This window comes from Panicum hallii, chromosome 1 (assembly GCF_002211085.1).
Source record: "Panicum hallii strain FIL2 chromosome 1, PHallii_v3.1, whole genome shotgun sequence".
NCBI classification, from domain to species: domain Eukaryota; kingdom Viridiplantae; phylum Streptophyta; class Magnoliopsida; order Poales; family Poaceae; genus Panicum; species Panicum hallii.
In genome coordinates, this window is record NC_038042.1 from 53,487,212 (window position 1) to 53,502,361 (window position 15,150).

The 15,150-nt window shown below is 48.6% G+C and overlaps 2 protein-coding genes across 2 annotated transcripts; one reads left to right on the forward strand and one right to left on the reverse strand.

The window, feature by feature from the left end:
- Nucleotides 1–88: 88 nt before the first annotated feature.
- Nucleotides 89–4,694, forward strand: LOC112890120 (ATPase family AAA domain-containing protein 3C-like). The gene is made up of 8 exons (XM_025956984.1): nt 89–569; nt 648–743; nt 1,238–1,348; nt 1,476–1,785; nt 2,212–2,302; nt 2,454–2,763; nt 3,058–3,206; nt 3,810–4,694. Exons 1-8 carry the CDS (start codon nt 318–320, stop codon nt 4,312–4,314), a joined length of 1,824 nt encoding a protein of 607 aa, XP_025812769.1. The 5' UTR covers nt 89–317; the 3' UTR covers nt 4,315–4,694.
- Nucleotides 4,695–6,666: 1,972 nt separating this feature from the next.
- On the reverse strand, nt 6,667–8,741 carry LOC112901714 (zinc-finger homeodomain protein 7-like). Its single transcript, XM_025970686.1, has one exon. The coding sequence runs from the start codon at nt 8,109–8,111 to the stop codon at nt 6,840–6,842; it is 1,272 nt and encodes a 423-aa protein (XP_025826471.1). The 5' UTR covers nt 8,112–8,741; the 3' UTR covers nt 6,667–6,839.
- Nucleotides 8,742–15,150: the final 6,409 nt, after the last annotated feature.

Sequence of the window (15,150 nt, forward strand, 5' to 3'; positions counted from 1 at the left end):
GCCTTGTACGGCCCAAAGGACTCATCTAGCAAGGCCCACCATTGTTAGGCTCGCCAAGCAAGGCCTAAATGGGCCTGAGGAACAAAATCTTGTCGGCAGGTTCAGGCCCAAACTGATTCTAGGAAAAAGCCTCCCTTGGAAAAGAAGAAAGATAGCGGAGGGTTTAGCCACCCTTCCACGGCGGACGGCGCAACTCCACCCCCTCCTTCCTCCGCAGTCTCCTCTCCTCTCGTCCCGTCGCGTCTCTTCCCCCAGTCGCCGCACCGCCAACCAAAAAAACCCCTCGAAAAACCCTGGGTCCCTACGTCTCCCTCGTCATGCTGCGCCGCCTCCGCCTGCGCTCGCTGGGGAGGGCGGCGCCAGCCGTCGCCGGCGCGGCCGCTGCGGTGGCGTCGCTCACCAACGTCGCCTACGCCGACGGCGCCTCCCTCTTCCGCCGCCAGTCCGCGCCGTCGAATCCGGACGACGGGGACAATTTGGGGGCCACAGCGTTCGGCCGCGACCCCGAGACCCTGGAGCGCATGGCTCGCGCGCTGCGGGATATCAACAACTCGCCGCTCGCCAAGCAGGCAAGATGCTCGCGCTTTTGCCCTGCCTAACCGGGGCCGCCCCCTCCTGACGACGTTTATGTTTTCGGTCGGTTGCAGGTGTTTGAACTGATGCGGAGGCAGGAGGACACACGCCTAGCGGAGATTGAGGCCGAGAAGGTGTACTACGCCATCAATGAGAAGCTCAGGGACATCGTGAGTACCTGACGCCTTCCCCCCCCCCCCCCCCCCCCCCCTTTGTTGATGCAGATAATATTCAGTGCTGTAGCTTGGACGTCGGCAGTGTCTGGTTATTGGTTTCTCACGCAACCCAAACGCTCAATTATACTGAATCTAATTTACCTAACAGCCTGACAAACTTCCTTAGTTGGAATCAATTGCATAAGACTGGTGCTTGCCATTAGAAGTGGGATTAGTAAGGCATAGTAACTTTACAACTGAGATGTGAAAACATGTGGATGTGCAAAACTTATAACTGTGGCTGACCTTCGTGAATAGCAAGGAACAACATATTTGAAACTCCACAACATATAAATGGAAAACTGATCGGCATGGAAAGGTAGAAGCCTAGAACTTTGTGATGTGGTAGAGATTTTCTTTCATTTCATTTTGTGTCCGTGCATCCAACTTCTGTAGTTGTTGCTTGCCAGCAGTGTACTTATATAACTCTGTTCATATCTTATCTGCAGGAGAGGAAACAGAAAGAAGCTGAAGAGTACAGCAATAATTTGCAACAACAAGCACATGCAAAAGCACAAGGATTACGCTATGAGGATGAATTAGCTAGAAAAAGAATGCAGGTTTTGAAGAGATTCCTTTTTTTATTTCATTTATCCACCTCCTATAATAATGTACTTAAATATGTGTCTATTTTTTGGTGCTGCTATGAGAGCTACACACAATTTAAGCAAGCATTGATTTTGACAGACGGAGCGTGATGCACAGAGGCGACAAGACGCTGAACTTGTGAAAATGCAAGAGGCATCTGCCATCAGGAAAGAAGAAGCTAGGCGTGCCACAGAACAGAAGATTTTACAAGAAATGATACAGACTGAGAAAGAAAAGGCTAAACAAGAACAGGAAACAGACAGAATTAAAGCTTTAGCAGAAGCAGAAGCTCGAGCCCTTGAGCAGAGAGAATTAGAAGAAATTACAAGGAGAACGATGTTGGAAAAAATGAAGGGTGAAAAAGAAAAGTGGCTCGCTGCAATAAATACAACCTTTTCGCATGTTGAAGGTTTCAATTCTCTTTCAATTAGCAATATTTATGAAGTTAATCTACCATTCCTTTTTATTCTGATAGAATGTGTCAGGCAATCAGAAAAGATAATCCAGGCTTTTCTGATCGTGTCATTTTTCAATACCTGTAGGTCTTATGGTTTTCGTTTTAACCTAACAATACTGTTGCCGTTTACAGATGACCCCCTTCCCCCTCTCTTCTCTTTTATTTTACTTTGTCGTTAAGTCTCATATTTTCTAAGATGCACTTTGGTCTCATCAAAAGTAATACATTGTATTTGTGAAAACATACTTGGTCATAGTATGCTGAATTATTGACAAGGATCAGTGTCATTCTTCTAAAAAATCTATTAACAAAATAATTATGTAATGTAGTAGTTTGTTATTTGTACTGGTTATGAACCTTTCCAATGTGGACTTGTAGGTGGGTTCAGAACGCTTTTGACTGATAGGAGTAAACTAATGATGGGTATTGGAGGAGTTACTGCACTGGCTGCTGGAGTTTATACTACTAGGTTTGCCTCAAAACCAATATACCGTATTAATTTTCATTTTAGATTGTGCATACACACAAATCATTAACTAATATTAGCTGTACCTCACTACCTGTTACATTTTCACAAGCATGGACTTCTAATTTTAATGTTTGCTCTTTTTAATCTTCAGGGAAGGAGCAAGGGTTACATGGGGTTATATCAATAGAATCTTGGGTCAGCCCTCGCTGATCCGTGAATCATCAATGCCAAAGTTCCCACTGCCAATGTCTAGATTGCTCAAACCTACCTCGGCATCCTTGTCGAGCGGAACAGGCTTTGATAATGTTATTCTGCACCCTTCACTCAAGCGGAGGATTGAACATCTTGCACGAGCTACTGCAAATACAAAGTCCCATGGTGCACCATTCCGCAATATGCTGTTCTATGGACCTCCTGGAACTGGCAAGACTTTAGTAGCCAGGGAGATGGCTCGCAAATCTGTAAGTTCAGTGGATCCATTTTTCCTTGCACCATAGAAAAATAGCTAATCTTCTGAAATGACTTGTTTTTTCCCTTCTGGTCAGTTTATAAGGTTTAGAACGAATAAAGCCATAGAGTGGTGTTTGGTGGTCTGTGGAACTTCCCTTTGTTGGATATTGTATTTTGTTATTTTAATTAATTGAGTTATCTTCTTTGAAACGGGACTAGTGGGGACACAAGTTTGGTATTTAAGATAGTCAATTCATATATACTTATCCATTAACACTCATACCCTTGCATTCATGGCATGACAGGGCCTGGATTACGCCATGATGACGGGAGGAGATGTTGCGCCCTTAGGATCAGAGGCCGTTACCAAGATCCATCAGATATTTGACTGGGCTAAGAAGTCCAAGAAAGGAATGCTGGTTTTCATTGATGAAGCTGATGCTTTCTTGTGCGAGTAAGTTTTTAACATGACTCTTATATGATTCCAGGACTAGGTAACATTTTGATCAATATGACTAGCGAGTTGAGCTCAAGCACATGCGCATTCCCTTAGTTATCAATCTTGAGTTGAACTAATTTGGAATCTTAACATTAATTGATTTATGTACCAGTGCTGCAGTTTTTGAGCTCGAAGGGAGCTTAATTTAAACCCAGTTTAATTAGAACCCAACAGCATTATGGAAACTTATTATGTGCAATGACAGTACTCTGTGGTATTGTGGCAGCAGTACAGTTTTCTGTTCTCACACATAGTTTCTCATAATTTTAGTCTATGGGCTCATCCCTCCTATCGTGGCATATTAAGCTAAGAATGAACTAGTATTTTCTCACGAAATGTCTGCAATCACCTTTCTATGGTTACCTCTCTCCAAAATCCCTTCCCCTTCCTTTCCAAAAATAAATAAATAAATAAAACCCCTTCAGGTGGTGCCATCCGCGCCCATTGATGTAAGAGTCATCATGAAACTGTAAATGTGTATATATTAAATGGTTGGTTCCACACAAGAAGTTCCATAAGTTCCATCTACCTCTAATGTTTTATTTTCCAATATATCAGGCGGAACAGTACCCATATGAGCGAAGCTCAGCGGAGTGCTCTCAATGCACTATTGTTTCGGACCGGTGACCAGTCAAGGGATATTGTCCTTGTCCTTGCGACAAACAGACCTGGTGATCTTGATGCTGCTGTCACTGACCGTATTGATGAAGTCATAGAGTTTCCCATACCTGGGGAGGAGGAGAGGTTCCAACTGCTCAAGTTATACTTGAAGCAATATATACTCAAGGAAGAGGGCAAAGGCTCTTCTTGGGGTGCATTGTTCAAGAAGCAGCAGAGGAAGATACAGGTGAAGGACATAAGCGATGATTTGCTCCGGGAAGCTGCACGGAAGACCAATGGCTTCTCCGGCAGGGAGATTGCGAAGCTGGTGGCTAGTGTGCAAGCTGCTGTTTATGGCCGGTCTGACTGTATATTGGATCCCCAGTTGTTTTCAGAAGTTGTTGACTACAAAGTGACTGAGCATCACCAACGCATCAAGCTTGCTTCAGAGGGTATGGCTTGATCGACAAGAAAGTTTTACCAGAATCTTGGATCTTCATACGGTTCCAAGTTTTCAGAGATTAGGTATGGTAATGAGGGACAAGCACCTCCCACTGACTTCAGTAGTAGTGGATGTTTTGGGTCCCGGTGGAGATTTCAGGAAAATATTGTATGTTTAGGGTATGTTCCACCAGTTTTGTTCCATATGATTTCTTGCTTGCAGCAAGACTTGTCCGAGGGGCAGCCAAATAGGCCGGAGTTGTGCTCAAACTGAAATTAGTTATTCTAGGTTTGCACTGTGTTTTATTAGTCTCCGGAGCCTATTAACCATTCTTGGTCGCATCTGTACGCTTGTTTATGTCAATGAAAAGGGGGCCAATAATTTAGGTGATTGTTGTTCTACTTGTCCGGTCTCCTGCAACACGTTTTCTGTATATTGGTGGCTGGCGATTTTTTTTACTTTTATTGCCTCGCGCCTCATGCCCGATTACCGGTCTCTTTACTGGAACCGTCTCATATCCTGCTGTCCCCAACACATTTGCTGCGCTCATCAGAGCTCACGCATCACGGATTCCGAGCATAAACAAATTGTATGTATTCAGGATTAGCACCTGACGGAACAGGAACTTGAGCCAAAGAGTTTCTAATGAGCTGGTTGTTTGTTTTTCTTAGAAAAAATGACTGCCACTATTTTCTTCTGTACCGATTCCACGGTTCCAGCGAAAAGGATCTTTCAGACAACGAAGACTCGATGAGGGGTGACGAACGCAACAGTGCGACCGCATTGAGAGACTGAGAGCATGGTCCCCCCGTTGCCGCTGGCCCAGATCAATGATGGTTCGTGTAAATGATGCAGCCTCCGATCGAATAAATAAGCTTGGTCACACTCACATCGACGCATACAAGGGACGTCTTGTTCTGAAAACTCTCACTTTGGAAACCACAAAGGGTGAGCTATTTCAAAGTACACACGGTACCTGCAGATTTTAGGGGCTTTTCCTATTCATTACTACTAGTGCACTTGTGCTTGCGTGCCCTGTAGTTTTTGTTGCCATGGCTGTTACTTCTAAAAAACAGAAGCGCCCAATGTTATCTGAAATTCTGAGTGCATAAAGCTTTAGCTTCAGGAATCAAGGAGCAGTTGTACCCTACAAAATCTGACAAATCTTTCAGAGATGCATCAGAAATCAAAACTTCTTCATAAATGCCTAGAAGGCGCTTGGATTCAGAATTCTGGCAGCTGAAAACACCAGCTTCAGGGTTCAGGATCAATCAAGGATACAGACCCATCATTTGTAGCTGCTGCTGCCTGTGCTGGTGACATAAAACGACTAAATGCGGTGAGATGTCATTACCAGCAAGGCAACAACACACCTTTCTCCTTACCATCCAAGCCTCCAGCTGCCGACAATTCACATTATCATCATTCAACCCGCTGCATACCCCATAATAATCCATGAGTCCAACATACACACTCAAATACTACAACACACACAGGGCTTCCTTTCTCTCTTTTGAGTTCCTGACACCCCAGTCCGCTCTCACATGGCACACACACCTGCCTTATGGCCAAAGCTCCCCCAACTCCAGCTACAGTACTGATGCACTTGTGGCCAAAGAGAGTGATGGGGCAAAAAATGAAGTCTCTACCACCAGTACTGTTCTGCACTACTGTGCTAAGCTTTGGCAGGAGGCCAGTAGAAACAGCTCAGGCAAAATTGCCACTCAAGAAAGGCTGCAAAAGCCCTTAAGAAAGGGGTTTAGGCTGCAAGCAAGCAGAAGAGGACACAGCCCCTCAAGAGAGGACAGAAAGCTACTGCTGGGAGGGAAGGCTTAGAAGCCAGGAACCCTGCTTTAATGACCCCTCTAATTGTACTTTGCACACCAAATGACAAAGCCCCATGCCTAAGTACATTCCCCTCCCAGCAAAAGGGCCCCTCACCAAACCCAACCCAACCAGACCAGACCCCAATGCATGCAATGACATTGCAGCACACAGAGCACAGCACAATGCTCTGGAGCGGCTGCCCTGCCAAAAGGAATCCAACAAGCCCAAAAGGCAAAGTCAAAAGGAGGGGACGCCCCAAGAGAGCGTTGCATCAGGCAATGCAATGGCAATGCAGGGTTGCAGCAGCACTGGCACGACACTGCACACATCCAAACACAGCTGCGCATGCACTACCACTCTCTGTCTCTCTCCCTCTCATAGAGAGAGAAAACTAGAGAGAGGAGGGGGATGAAGAAAGCCCTAATATGCAGTGAGCATTAGCATAAGAAAGAATTGACCATGCAAGTGCCATGATGCTAAGTTGCTAACCTAAATGAGGTTATCCAAGAAAGCAATGAGAACGACTAAGTAAGGCTAAGATGAGATTAGGTCACATAATCATATTACTGCCTCCTAACTGCTGCATGATGAGTTAACTTCTTAACAACCAGGATGTCACTGAAATTACAAGGGAAGAAGAAGGATAAAGAAATGAGCTAATAAGCTAATGGCATCCTCTGATCCTCTCGCATTGTTCTGCGGCTACTCTCGGTGCTCAATCATGCATCATGCTGCTGCTGCTGCTGCTGCGGCGGCGGCGGCGGCGGGTGGTGGAGGTGGATGTGGTGGGGAGGTGGAGGCGGCTGGTGGTCACGGTGGTGAGGCGGCTGCTGCTGCGGGGGCTGGGAGGACGGGGGCGAGGGCGGGATCTTGGCGAGGTGCTTGTTGTTGTGCATCCACACCTTGAGGACGCGCCGGGAGACGCCGACCTGGGCGCAGAAGGCGTCGACGGCGTCGGAGTCGGGTTTGTGGATGCGCCACCCGAGGCGGTGCGCGAACTCGCGCATGCGGTCCTTCTGGTCCGCCGTGAACTTGGTCCGGAACCGCTTCTTGCTAGGCGCCGGGGGAGCGGAGGCGGAGCCCCCGACGGCCAGCTGCGCGTGGGGCGGGAGCGGCGTCGGCGGGCCCGGGTGCGCGGCCGCGGCCACGGGGCCGCGCAGCTCCTCGCTCGAGGACTCGGTCAGCGCGGCGGGCGCGGAGGACGGGGAGACTGGGACGTGCGGGCGCGTCTGCATGTGCGGCGGCGCAAGGAGCAGCGGCATGACACGGGAGGAGCTGGCGGTGGGGGTTGTCGGCGAGGGGGACACCGCCACCGCGGCAGCAGCGACGCCGGGGACCGCCTCGCGACGGTGGAAGCTGCGGTGGCAGCCGCAGGCGGCGCAGGCCAGCGCGGCGGCGCCGTCCCCCGCGGACGGCATGAACTCGCAGCAGCCGTCAAGCACGTGCGCGCCCAGCCGCGCCGCGTGGTTCCGCAGGCACTCCCGGTACCTCCACTGCGCCGCCTCCACCGGCCCCACGGCTCCGGCGCCAGTCGCGAGGGCGAGCGTAGAGGCCTGCGGGGGCACGTTGCCACCGCCGAGAACGCCATTCCTCGCGCCTTCTTGGTGGCGCCGGGGCTGGGGCTGCGGCGCCCCCGCAGCTCTCTCCCTCTCCCTCTCCGCTCTCCTCGGATGGAGCTGCGGCTGGCGCTGAGTCGGCATGAAGCCGGGGGGAGGCAGCGGTGGCTGCGTCACCAGAGAGCAGTTGGGTGGCAGGCGCGGCCTCGAGAAGGCGGCGGCGTCCATGAGCGACGCGTGCGAGCCAAGGCCAAGAGCTTGGGCCTGCACCTGCTGCTGCTGTGCCGCGCCTATGGGTGCCGCTGCCGCAGTGGTATAGCGGTGGCCTCTGGCCTCATCCTCATCCTCTTCCTCTTCTTCCTCCTCGTCTTCTTCTTCCTCCTCCTCCTCCTCCTCCTGCTCCTCCTCCACATGCGATGATCTCTTGTACTCCATGGCTTCGGCTACCAAGCTAGGTGAGGGGCTGAGCTAGAGCTCGGAGGGTTCGGTGGTCTAGGAAAAGGATTCTTTACCTCCTAGCTTTTGCTTGTGAGGCTGTCTATGTTGGTGGCGCTGTGCTCTACTTGTAGGTTTTGGAGAAGAAATAGGGGAGCGGGATGGTGTTGGCCTCAAGGGGGGAAGGAGATGGGGATAGATTGATTATATTGCTTGGTCAAGCTAAGTTAGATTACAAGGGGGTGATAAAAATACACTAACAATAGCAATCACAAAAACAATTTGGCACAAAGTGGGGAATGTCTCCTTGTGAGAGAGCTAGCTAGGAGAAAACATATCCATCCTATCCATCCATCATCCATCCATCTATGCATGCACCCTAAAGGACCAAGGCCAAGGAGGAAGAAGAGAACAAGGAAGGGGGAGGACGGTGGACGGAGGAGGTGACAGGAGAGAGAGAGAGAGAGAGAGAGGGAGGGAGGGGGGCTTGGATGTGTGTTTGAAGGAGTCCAGTCTACCACTCCCCCAGACCCCCACAACGCAGAGGCGAGACTGAGAGTGACTTGGGAGAGAGGATGGGAGGTGAAGCCCATGCCCACCGACAGGGCCATGTTTCACCCCCTCCCACACCTGCACCATGGCCTACCCTGGCGCCACCACCTCTCCTCCATGGCCATTGTCACCTGCTCGTCTTCTCTTCCTCCACTGCCGCCCTAGCTTAGTTTTGCTTAATTGCACTCAGCTCAGACCCTGTTTACCTTCCAGTTGTGCCAGTGCCAGTGACCTACTACCACACCGCAATAAGTGCAGCTTGTGTGGTGGTATACCCCCATTGACTCCAAGTACATCCATGCGTGTCTCCTACTGCCTCGCACCTCTGCTGCATTTACCACGCCTCTGAACTTGGCTGGGTGTGGTACTACTGTACTGCCAATGTAATGGTAAAATATGACCATATGATTTCTTTTAAAAAAATGACCATCCATCTGTGGGTATGTATGGACAGATGGCCACTTGATCAAGTATCCTAAAAAAAATCACACTCATTTTATCAGCTATTTGTTTTATTCTTTTCAAAAAAATTATCAGCTATTTTTCGACTCTATTAACCCAACACACTGTACATTGAATGTGGTGTTGTACATCTCAATTTGGAAAGGTGTACTACATGAAACAAGTAGTAAGAAATTCCTACTCTACTACAAGATCTTTATTAAAAAAAAGATTGCGTTTTTAATGATGAACTGCATGAGTGCATCTCTGTGCCGTACGTGCAGGCCGAGGCACCTAAAATCCAAGCTATATCCACCTAGGCTCCCCAGTTTAGCGCTCCTCCATCCCGTAGCACGAAGACACTAGCTAGGGGGTCTACCTGTCCGTCCGGCCAGTAAACCCACGGTTTCACCTCGCACCACCGCAGAAGCGGTAGTAGGGGCAGAACGGTCACCAGACGCTGGGCAGCTTTGGGAATTGAGGACGCTGGGTCCCTTTCGCGAACACCATCGTCAGGCCACTCTAATTGGTGTGCCACGGTCTGCCACTACCATTGATGCCACCCCTCTCTGGCATGCCTCCCATCTCCTCTTCCTTTCAGGGCTTCACTTTCCTTTCACCCCCCTCGGAATTGCAATCCCTCCCTCCATTTCTATTACCACTAATATTTCCCTTTTGCCCTTTTCTTTTTCATTGGTCTCTTTTTTTTTCTTCGGATGCCAAGAACTGAAGAGAAAAAGGTAGCAGTTGGCAAGCGACTAGTGTCGTAGTGTGTGTACTAGTGTCAGTGTGTCAACACATTGGCGATTTGGCATGCATGCAGTGCAGGCAGTGCAGACCAGCTGTCTTCCTGCACTGGCTGGCTCCCTGCCAACAAGTGCTTACACGCATGATGCCAACGGACGCCTGCGTCTCCAGCACTTGTTAGGGGCTGTGTCACACACATGGATTTACATGTAGATCGAAATGCGGCCAAGTGCCTTGAGAGGTGGCTGTGGGGATTTCTGATGCTGTTCCAGCGCAATTAACTAGAAAAGGCTGGCATACAACTCATGTCCATCTCCAGCATCTATCTACGAAGACTATACGGATTCTTCAGAAAAAGGAATAGTTCCGGCCTCTGCTACGCACACAGCATTTAAACATATCTTCCTATCTAGCTGCATGAAACTGCCTGAAGATGCTTGCGTGCGTGTTGATCTCCAAGGTTTGGTGGTTTGGTGGGGGTTATCTGATGGGTATGTACCAAGAGTACTTGATGGATGGGTGGCATCTACATCTCTCCGGCGTCTGTTAGGGTTGCGTCACACAAGTATGGATGCACACATACATATATTTGTGAAGAAGCCAGATCTGTTCTCTAAGGTGGTTGTGCAATTTAATCCATGTCTGGAAGTCCAATGCTTAGCTCACTTTGCATACAAATGCCTGTCTAGCTAGCTACATGATGGCACCCATCTGTGATCTACCTCCAGTAGTGTTTTATTTAATGTAGGCTGCGTCATGGTTGTGGATGCATGTAAACGGAACCGCTCTAAATTCTAATGTGGCTGCTGTGAAGGTTTCTCTGATCTTCTGTGCATTTGATTATTACAAGTCTAAAGGTCCCAGGTTTGGTTGGGCTCTCTGCCAAAAATGCTTGCTTGCATGCAGCATGCTGCCAACATTCAATACGGCCTGCATGAAAACCAAACCGTTCTGATATGGTTGGGAAGGACTTCTCCATCTTGCTGTGTGAGATCGATTAGCAGTCCAAAAGTCCGAAGTTCGGTTGGGCTCGCTGCCAAAATTGCTTGTTGCCTACATGCATAAGCTATCTCTAGCCTTCACTATGGACGACATCATAGGAATGGATACATATGGATACACAGCTGTTCTAATAATAATAATAATAATAATAATAATATGGATGGGAAGGCTTTTCTTTTGTTCATGCAAATTGATTATTAGAATTCTAAAAATACTAAGTTCCGCTGGAACCTGCTGCAAAAGATACATGCATGTAGGTTCGGTTGGATTTCTGCAAAAGATTCGTGTGCATCTATCTTTAGCATTTGCTATATACTCCATATTTAGAATTCTAAAAACATAAGAATGGATGGTTGTACATGATTAGGCAAAAACATTTCTTACAAACTCGTGAAGCATCGATTTCTTGCATGAGTTTACGTACTGAACTTGAAAAAAATACTTAAGTTCACTACTCGTATGGATGTTGTTTGGTAGTTGACTTTGCTAGTGGGCATATTGTATCCCTCGTCGCTCCCATTCCCATGATTGATGAAATAAACTCTTTTCATATAAGGTTGAGTGAGAGCTTCCAACCACGACTACGAGAAAAAAGAGAGGGAAGTCAAAATAGCGGTAAAATTAAACATGTTAGAAATCAGTACATGTACCAGGAACTTGAAATTTGGAGTGGCCTGTGTGGATTATTAAAAAGAATTATTCCAAGCTTTCAAACATGCATGATATGCTATGGGAGGTTGGACCCAAAGCAAAAACTAGAAGGCTCCGATAAAATGTAAGAGCGGTGGTCATTTTGAAAACCTGTTCCGTAGGGATTTGTTTTGTGGGGGCCGGCCGGCCAACAAGGCCCATTATTGGTCCCGTGAAGCCCCGCCCTGGATGATTCGAGACGTACCCCTAGCTACCCAATAAGCATGCATGCATGGTAACATTTGAAAACATATCCTCTCTTGTGGACCTCTAAAAATTAACAGCAGGGAGAAAAATTATATATGGACACAAAATTATTATTTTTAGATAAAGGAAATTCCCAACCTTGAACATTCACAATTCACAAGTGAATGTCTACAGCCAGGACATAGAATTATTTGGGATTAAAAGGTTTATCACCTCATCATATTGCAATATTTCTCCCCTCAAGTGTAGTTGTATTGATCAAAGCATGTGCATCTCTGGCTGCACAAAGGAGGGAGGCGGCGGCGCATTGTCATGGTGGAGTCCTCAAGGACATGCAACATAGCACACATCTGAAGGAAAAATATTGGGGTTACAGTTGGATTGACAGAACAAAAATATGTTGTGGAGGCGGCTCAATTCACCTAGCGACCTGGAGGTAGCAGTATCGATCCACGATGGACTAAGAATTGTGTATGATTTCCGGGATATCTGACAGCCAAATTGTTTCCGGATCACATCGGATCTCGTGACTATAGTCACCTACGATTGGATTGTTTCAAATCTTATTTGGCGGCTAGGGTTCGACATCTTAGAAATGAGAGGGGATGGGGGGCCAAGGAGGATAGGTATAGGAGACGGTAGAGCCACCACAACTCGACTAGTGTAGCAAAGGTGAGAGCGAGTAATAAAATATCGGGGGAACGGAATATATAGCAAAAGGCGGGTGCGCAGGGAAGCGAAGAAGAGAATGTGGAGAAAAAGAGAAAGGGTAAGTGACGCAACACCGGCAGCGCGCTTCTTATACGACAAAACTCGGTTCAATGTTTCGATCCTCGCGGGGCGTGAGAAGGATGGCGTGACATATGATGGTGTCCACGCGGAATGGTTCAATGCACGCATTCATTGGTATTATCACCTTTTATTTTAAAATGTGACACCTCCCACAATGAGGATGATTGTTAGCTTTAATCTGTTGTAGTTGCGAGTGTAAAGATGGGCAAGGTTCACTATCGACAAAAAGATTGATGGAAATTTATAAATCGGTCCTAAAACAACATCGCTCTCACAGAGTAGGCGATACACATTTTCGATGAACCGTTGTATTATGCATGCTATAACTTCTCCTGAGAAATAAAGGAAATTGGTGCGACATCACGATAGAGTGGCTCGAATGTTGTACTCTTCGTCAAACGTGCTCGAGGCTGTGCAATTTTCGGTAGTTTCAATCTCAGTTCGTTGATGACCAAACGTGATGTATTAGCTCGCAACACGGCGCAGCTAGTCATGCAGAAGCTTCTCTAGAGCAAAACCACTTGAAAATAAACCAAACATTTACCTGTCTCGACCATTCTTTAGCTATCAGCCATGGGACCATGCAAACTTGTGCCAGCATTTCAGGGATGCCCACAACAACAGCTCACAATTGGCACCAAACGCAGATCGAGCCGACAAAAAAAAAACTCCATATTTCAGTCGGCTCATGTACGTAACTTTGAACACCCCCCCCCCCCCCCAATTGGCGTTATAATTGTGCTATGATTGAATTTAGCGTTACTTAATGCTGCCTTACACATTAAATAAGTCTTGTACTCCTCTCCAGTAGGAACGGAAGCCCTGCCGCCCACAGACGTGGCGCCCCGGCGGCCACGTGGTCGGAGCCGGGCATTAAACCCCGCGCGCCGGCGCGCCCGGTCGGCAGGCCAGACCGGACCAGACACGACACGCCGCTGCTGCCGTTGGGGTCGGGTCTGGTCAGGTCAACAGCGCGGGGCGTGGTGCGTGTGGACCGTGCCCTCCTGGCAGCACCTGGACCATCTGATCGATGCCCTGATGGGGGCGATCAGGGCATCAGATAAATGCGTCGCGCAGGGCCCGACGATGGATCATGGATGGAACGCGATCGACCGAGCTCGCTGCGATGCTGATTCGGTCGATCGTGCGTGCAGTGCTGGTCTGTTTATCGGCGTCCGTAGGACTAGGAGAATGTTGGCCACGTGCGGATCCCCCTCCTCGTCCAAAAGCAACGTGCCTTTGCGCACAGATTCAAAGCTGAATAGACGTGCGAATCCGATTCGGTCCATACGATACGATAAACCTGATCTGCTTAAACAGCGTACGTACGCTTCTTCCGTCTCCTGATTATCGCTTCTTGTGCTCAAACACGTCGCTCTCATTTAGGGTACGCAGCGTACTGCCGAAACACCGGCTACCTTTGCTCCCAGATGTAAATCCGATCATTTATGGGGTTAGATCAAAATATATCCGTCGTTTTTTTTCTTGAGCTTGAGCCTGATCCAGCCACCAGCCCAGATTTTCTGGCTCGAGCCCAACCTAACACGTGGTTAGGTCGGGTTCGGTAGAATCTAATTTTATATATAATTTTTTAGGCTAGGTTAGATTTTTCGAACTTCGGATAAAAAAATAGCTCTTGCCTGGTATGATTTTTATAGCAGGTCACAAATTAAATCTTGAACCGATTCCACCCTCCGCATTGAGGGGCGGGGCGGGTCATAATAAGATTTAGTTCCATTGTCCGACCAGCGGCAGCTCCTGAGGTGTGTGGGTTTGATACGAGAGGAGGGGGGGGGTTGAAAATTAAGGGCAGAGTGGAGCTGGCGGCAGGATGTGCCTATGAAAAGATTGACAGGGTTTTGATGCTGGAAAAAAAATGTAATCATCAGGCAGCTAGCATGACCCTCTATTCACTCTCAAGTGTTGTTTTTGGATCTACTATCACTCCTATACCTTTGGGAGCATCTTCGTCTCAGCAATTTGGAAAAGAAGATGTGTGTCTTCTGCCAAAAGGCAGGCTACTACTACTTGAGTGCCCCGCTCTCCCACCCACCAACAACCAAGCACACTCCCCCCGGCCTTCCAAGTTTCTTCCCCGCATCAGTGCAGGCGCGTCGGCGGAATAATTGAGCCAGCGAGGTACGAAGCCTCGGCCCTAGCCTGCAACACCTCTCTCCGGCCATGGCGACGCGCACGGCGTGCACTACTGCAGCAGCAACACAAGCCCTGCCCTGCCGGCTGCCGTAGCAAGAGAGAAATCAAGGTCGCCATGCGTGTGGACCTGCCAGTTGTGGATCCGCGGCACATGTGGCCATGAACTCGCGAGCCCGTTTCGGAAGGTAACCATGCCATGGGCATTCGCACAGCTCCGGCCGGCCGTGCTTTTGTTGCTGCCGGACAGGCCTAGGCACTCAGGCTGTCAGGCAGCAGTAGCCACGGTACGTGAGGGATGGCCATCCAGCTGGGCTGGAGCCCTTTACAACGGCACACGCAGCAAATGCTTGGCTTTGAAGGGCAGCTAGGTATCCTAGGCGCGGTTACTAGCTATGGTTTGTAAAGCAGCGAGGAAGGAGGAAAGGAAAGTGACGCTGATCGCACGTAAAGATGG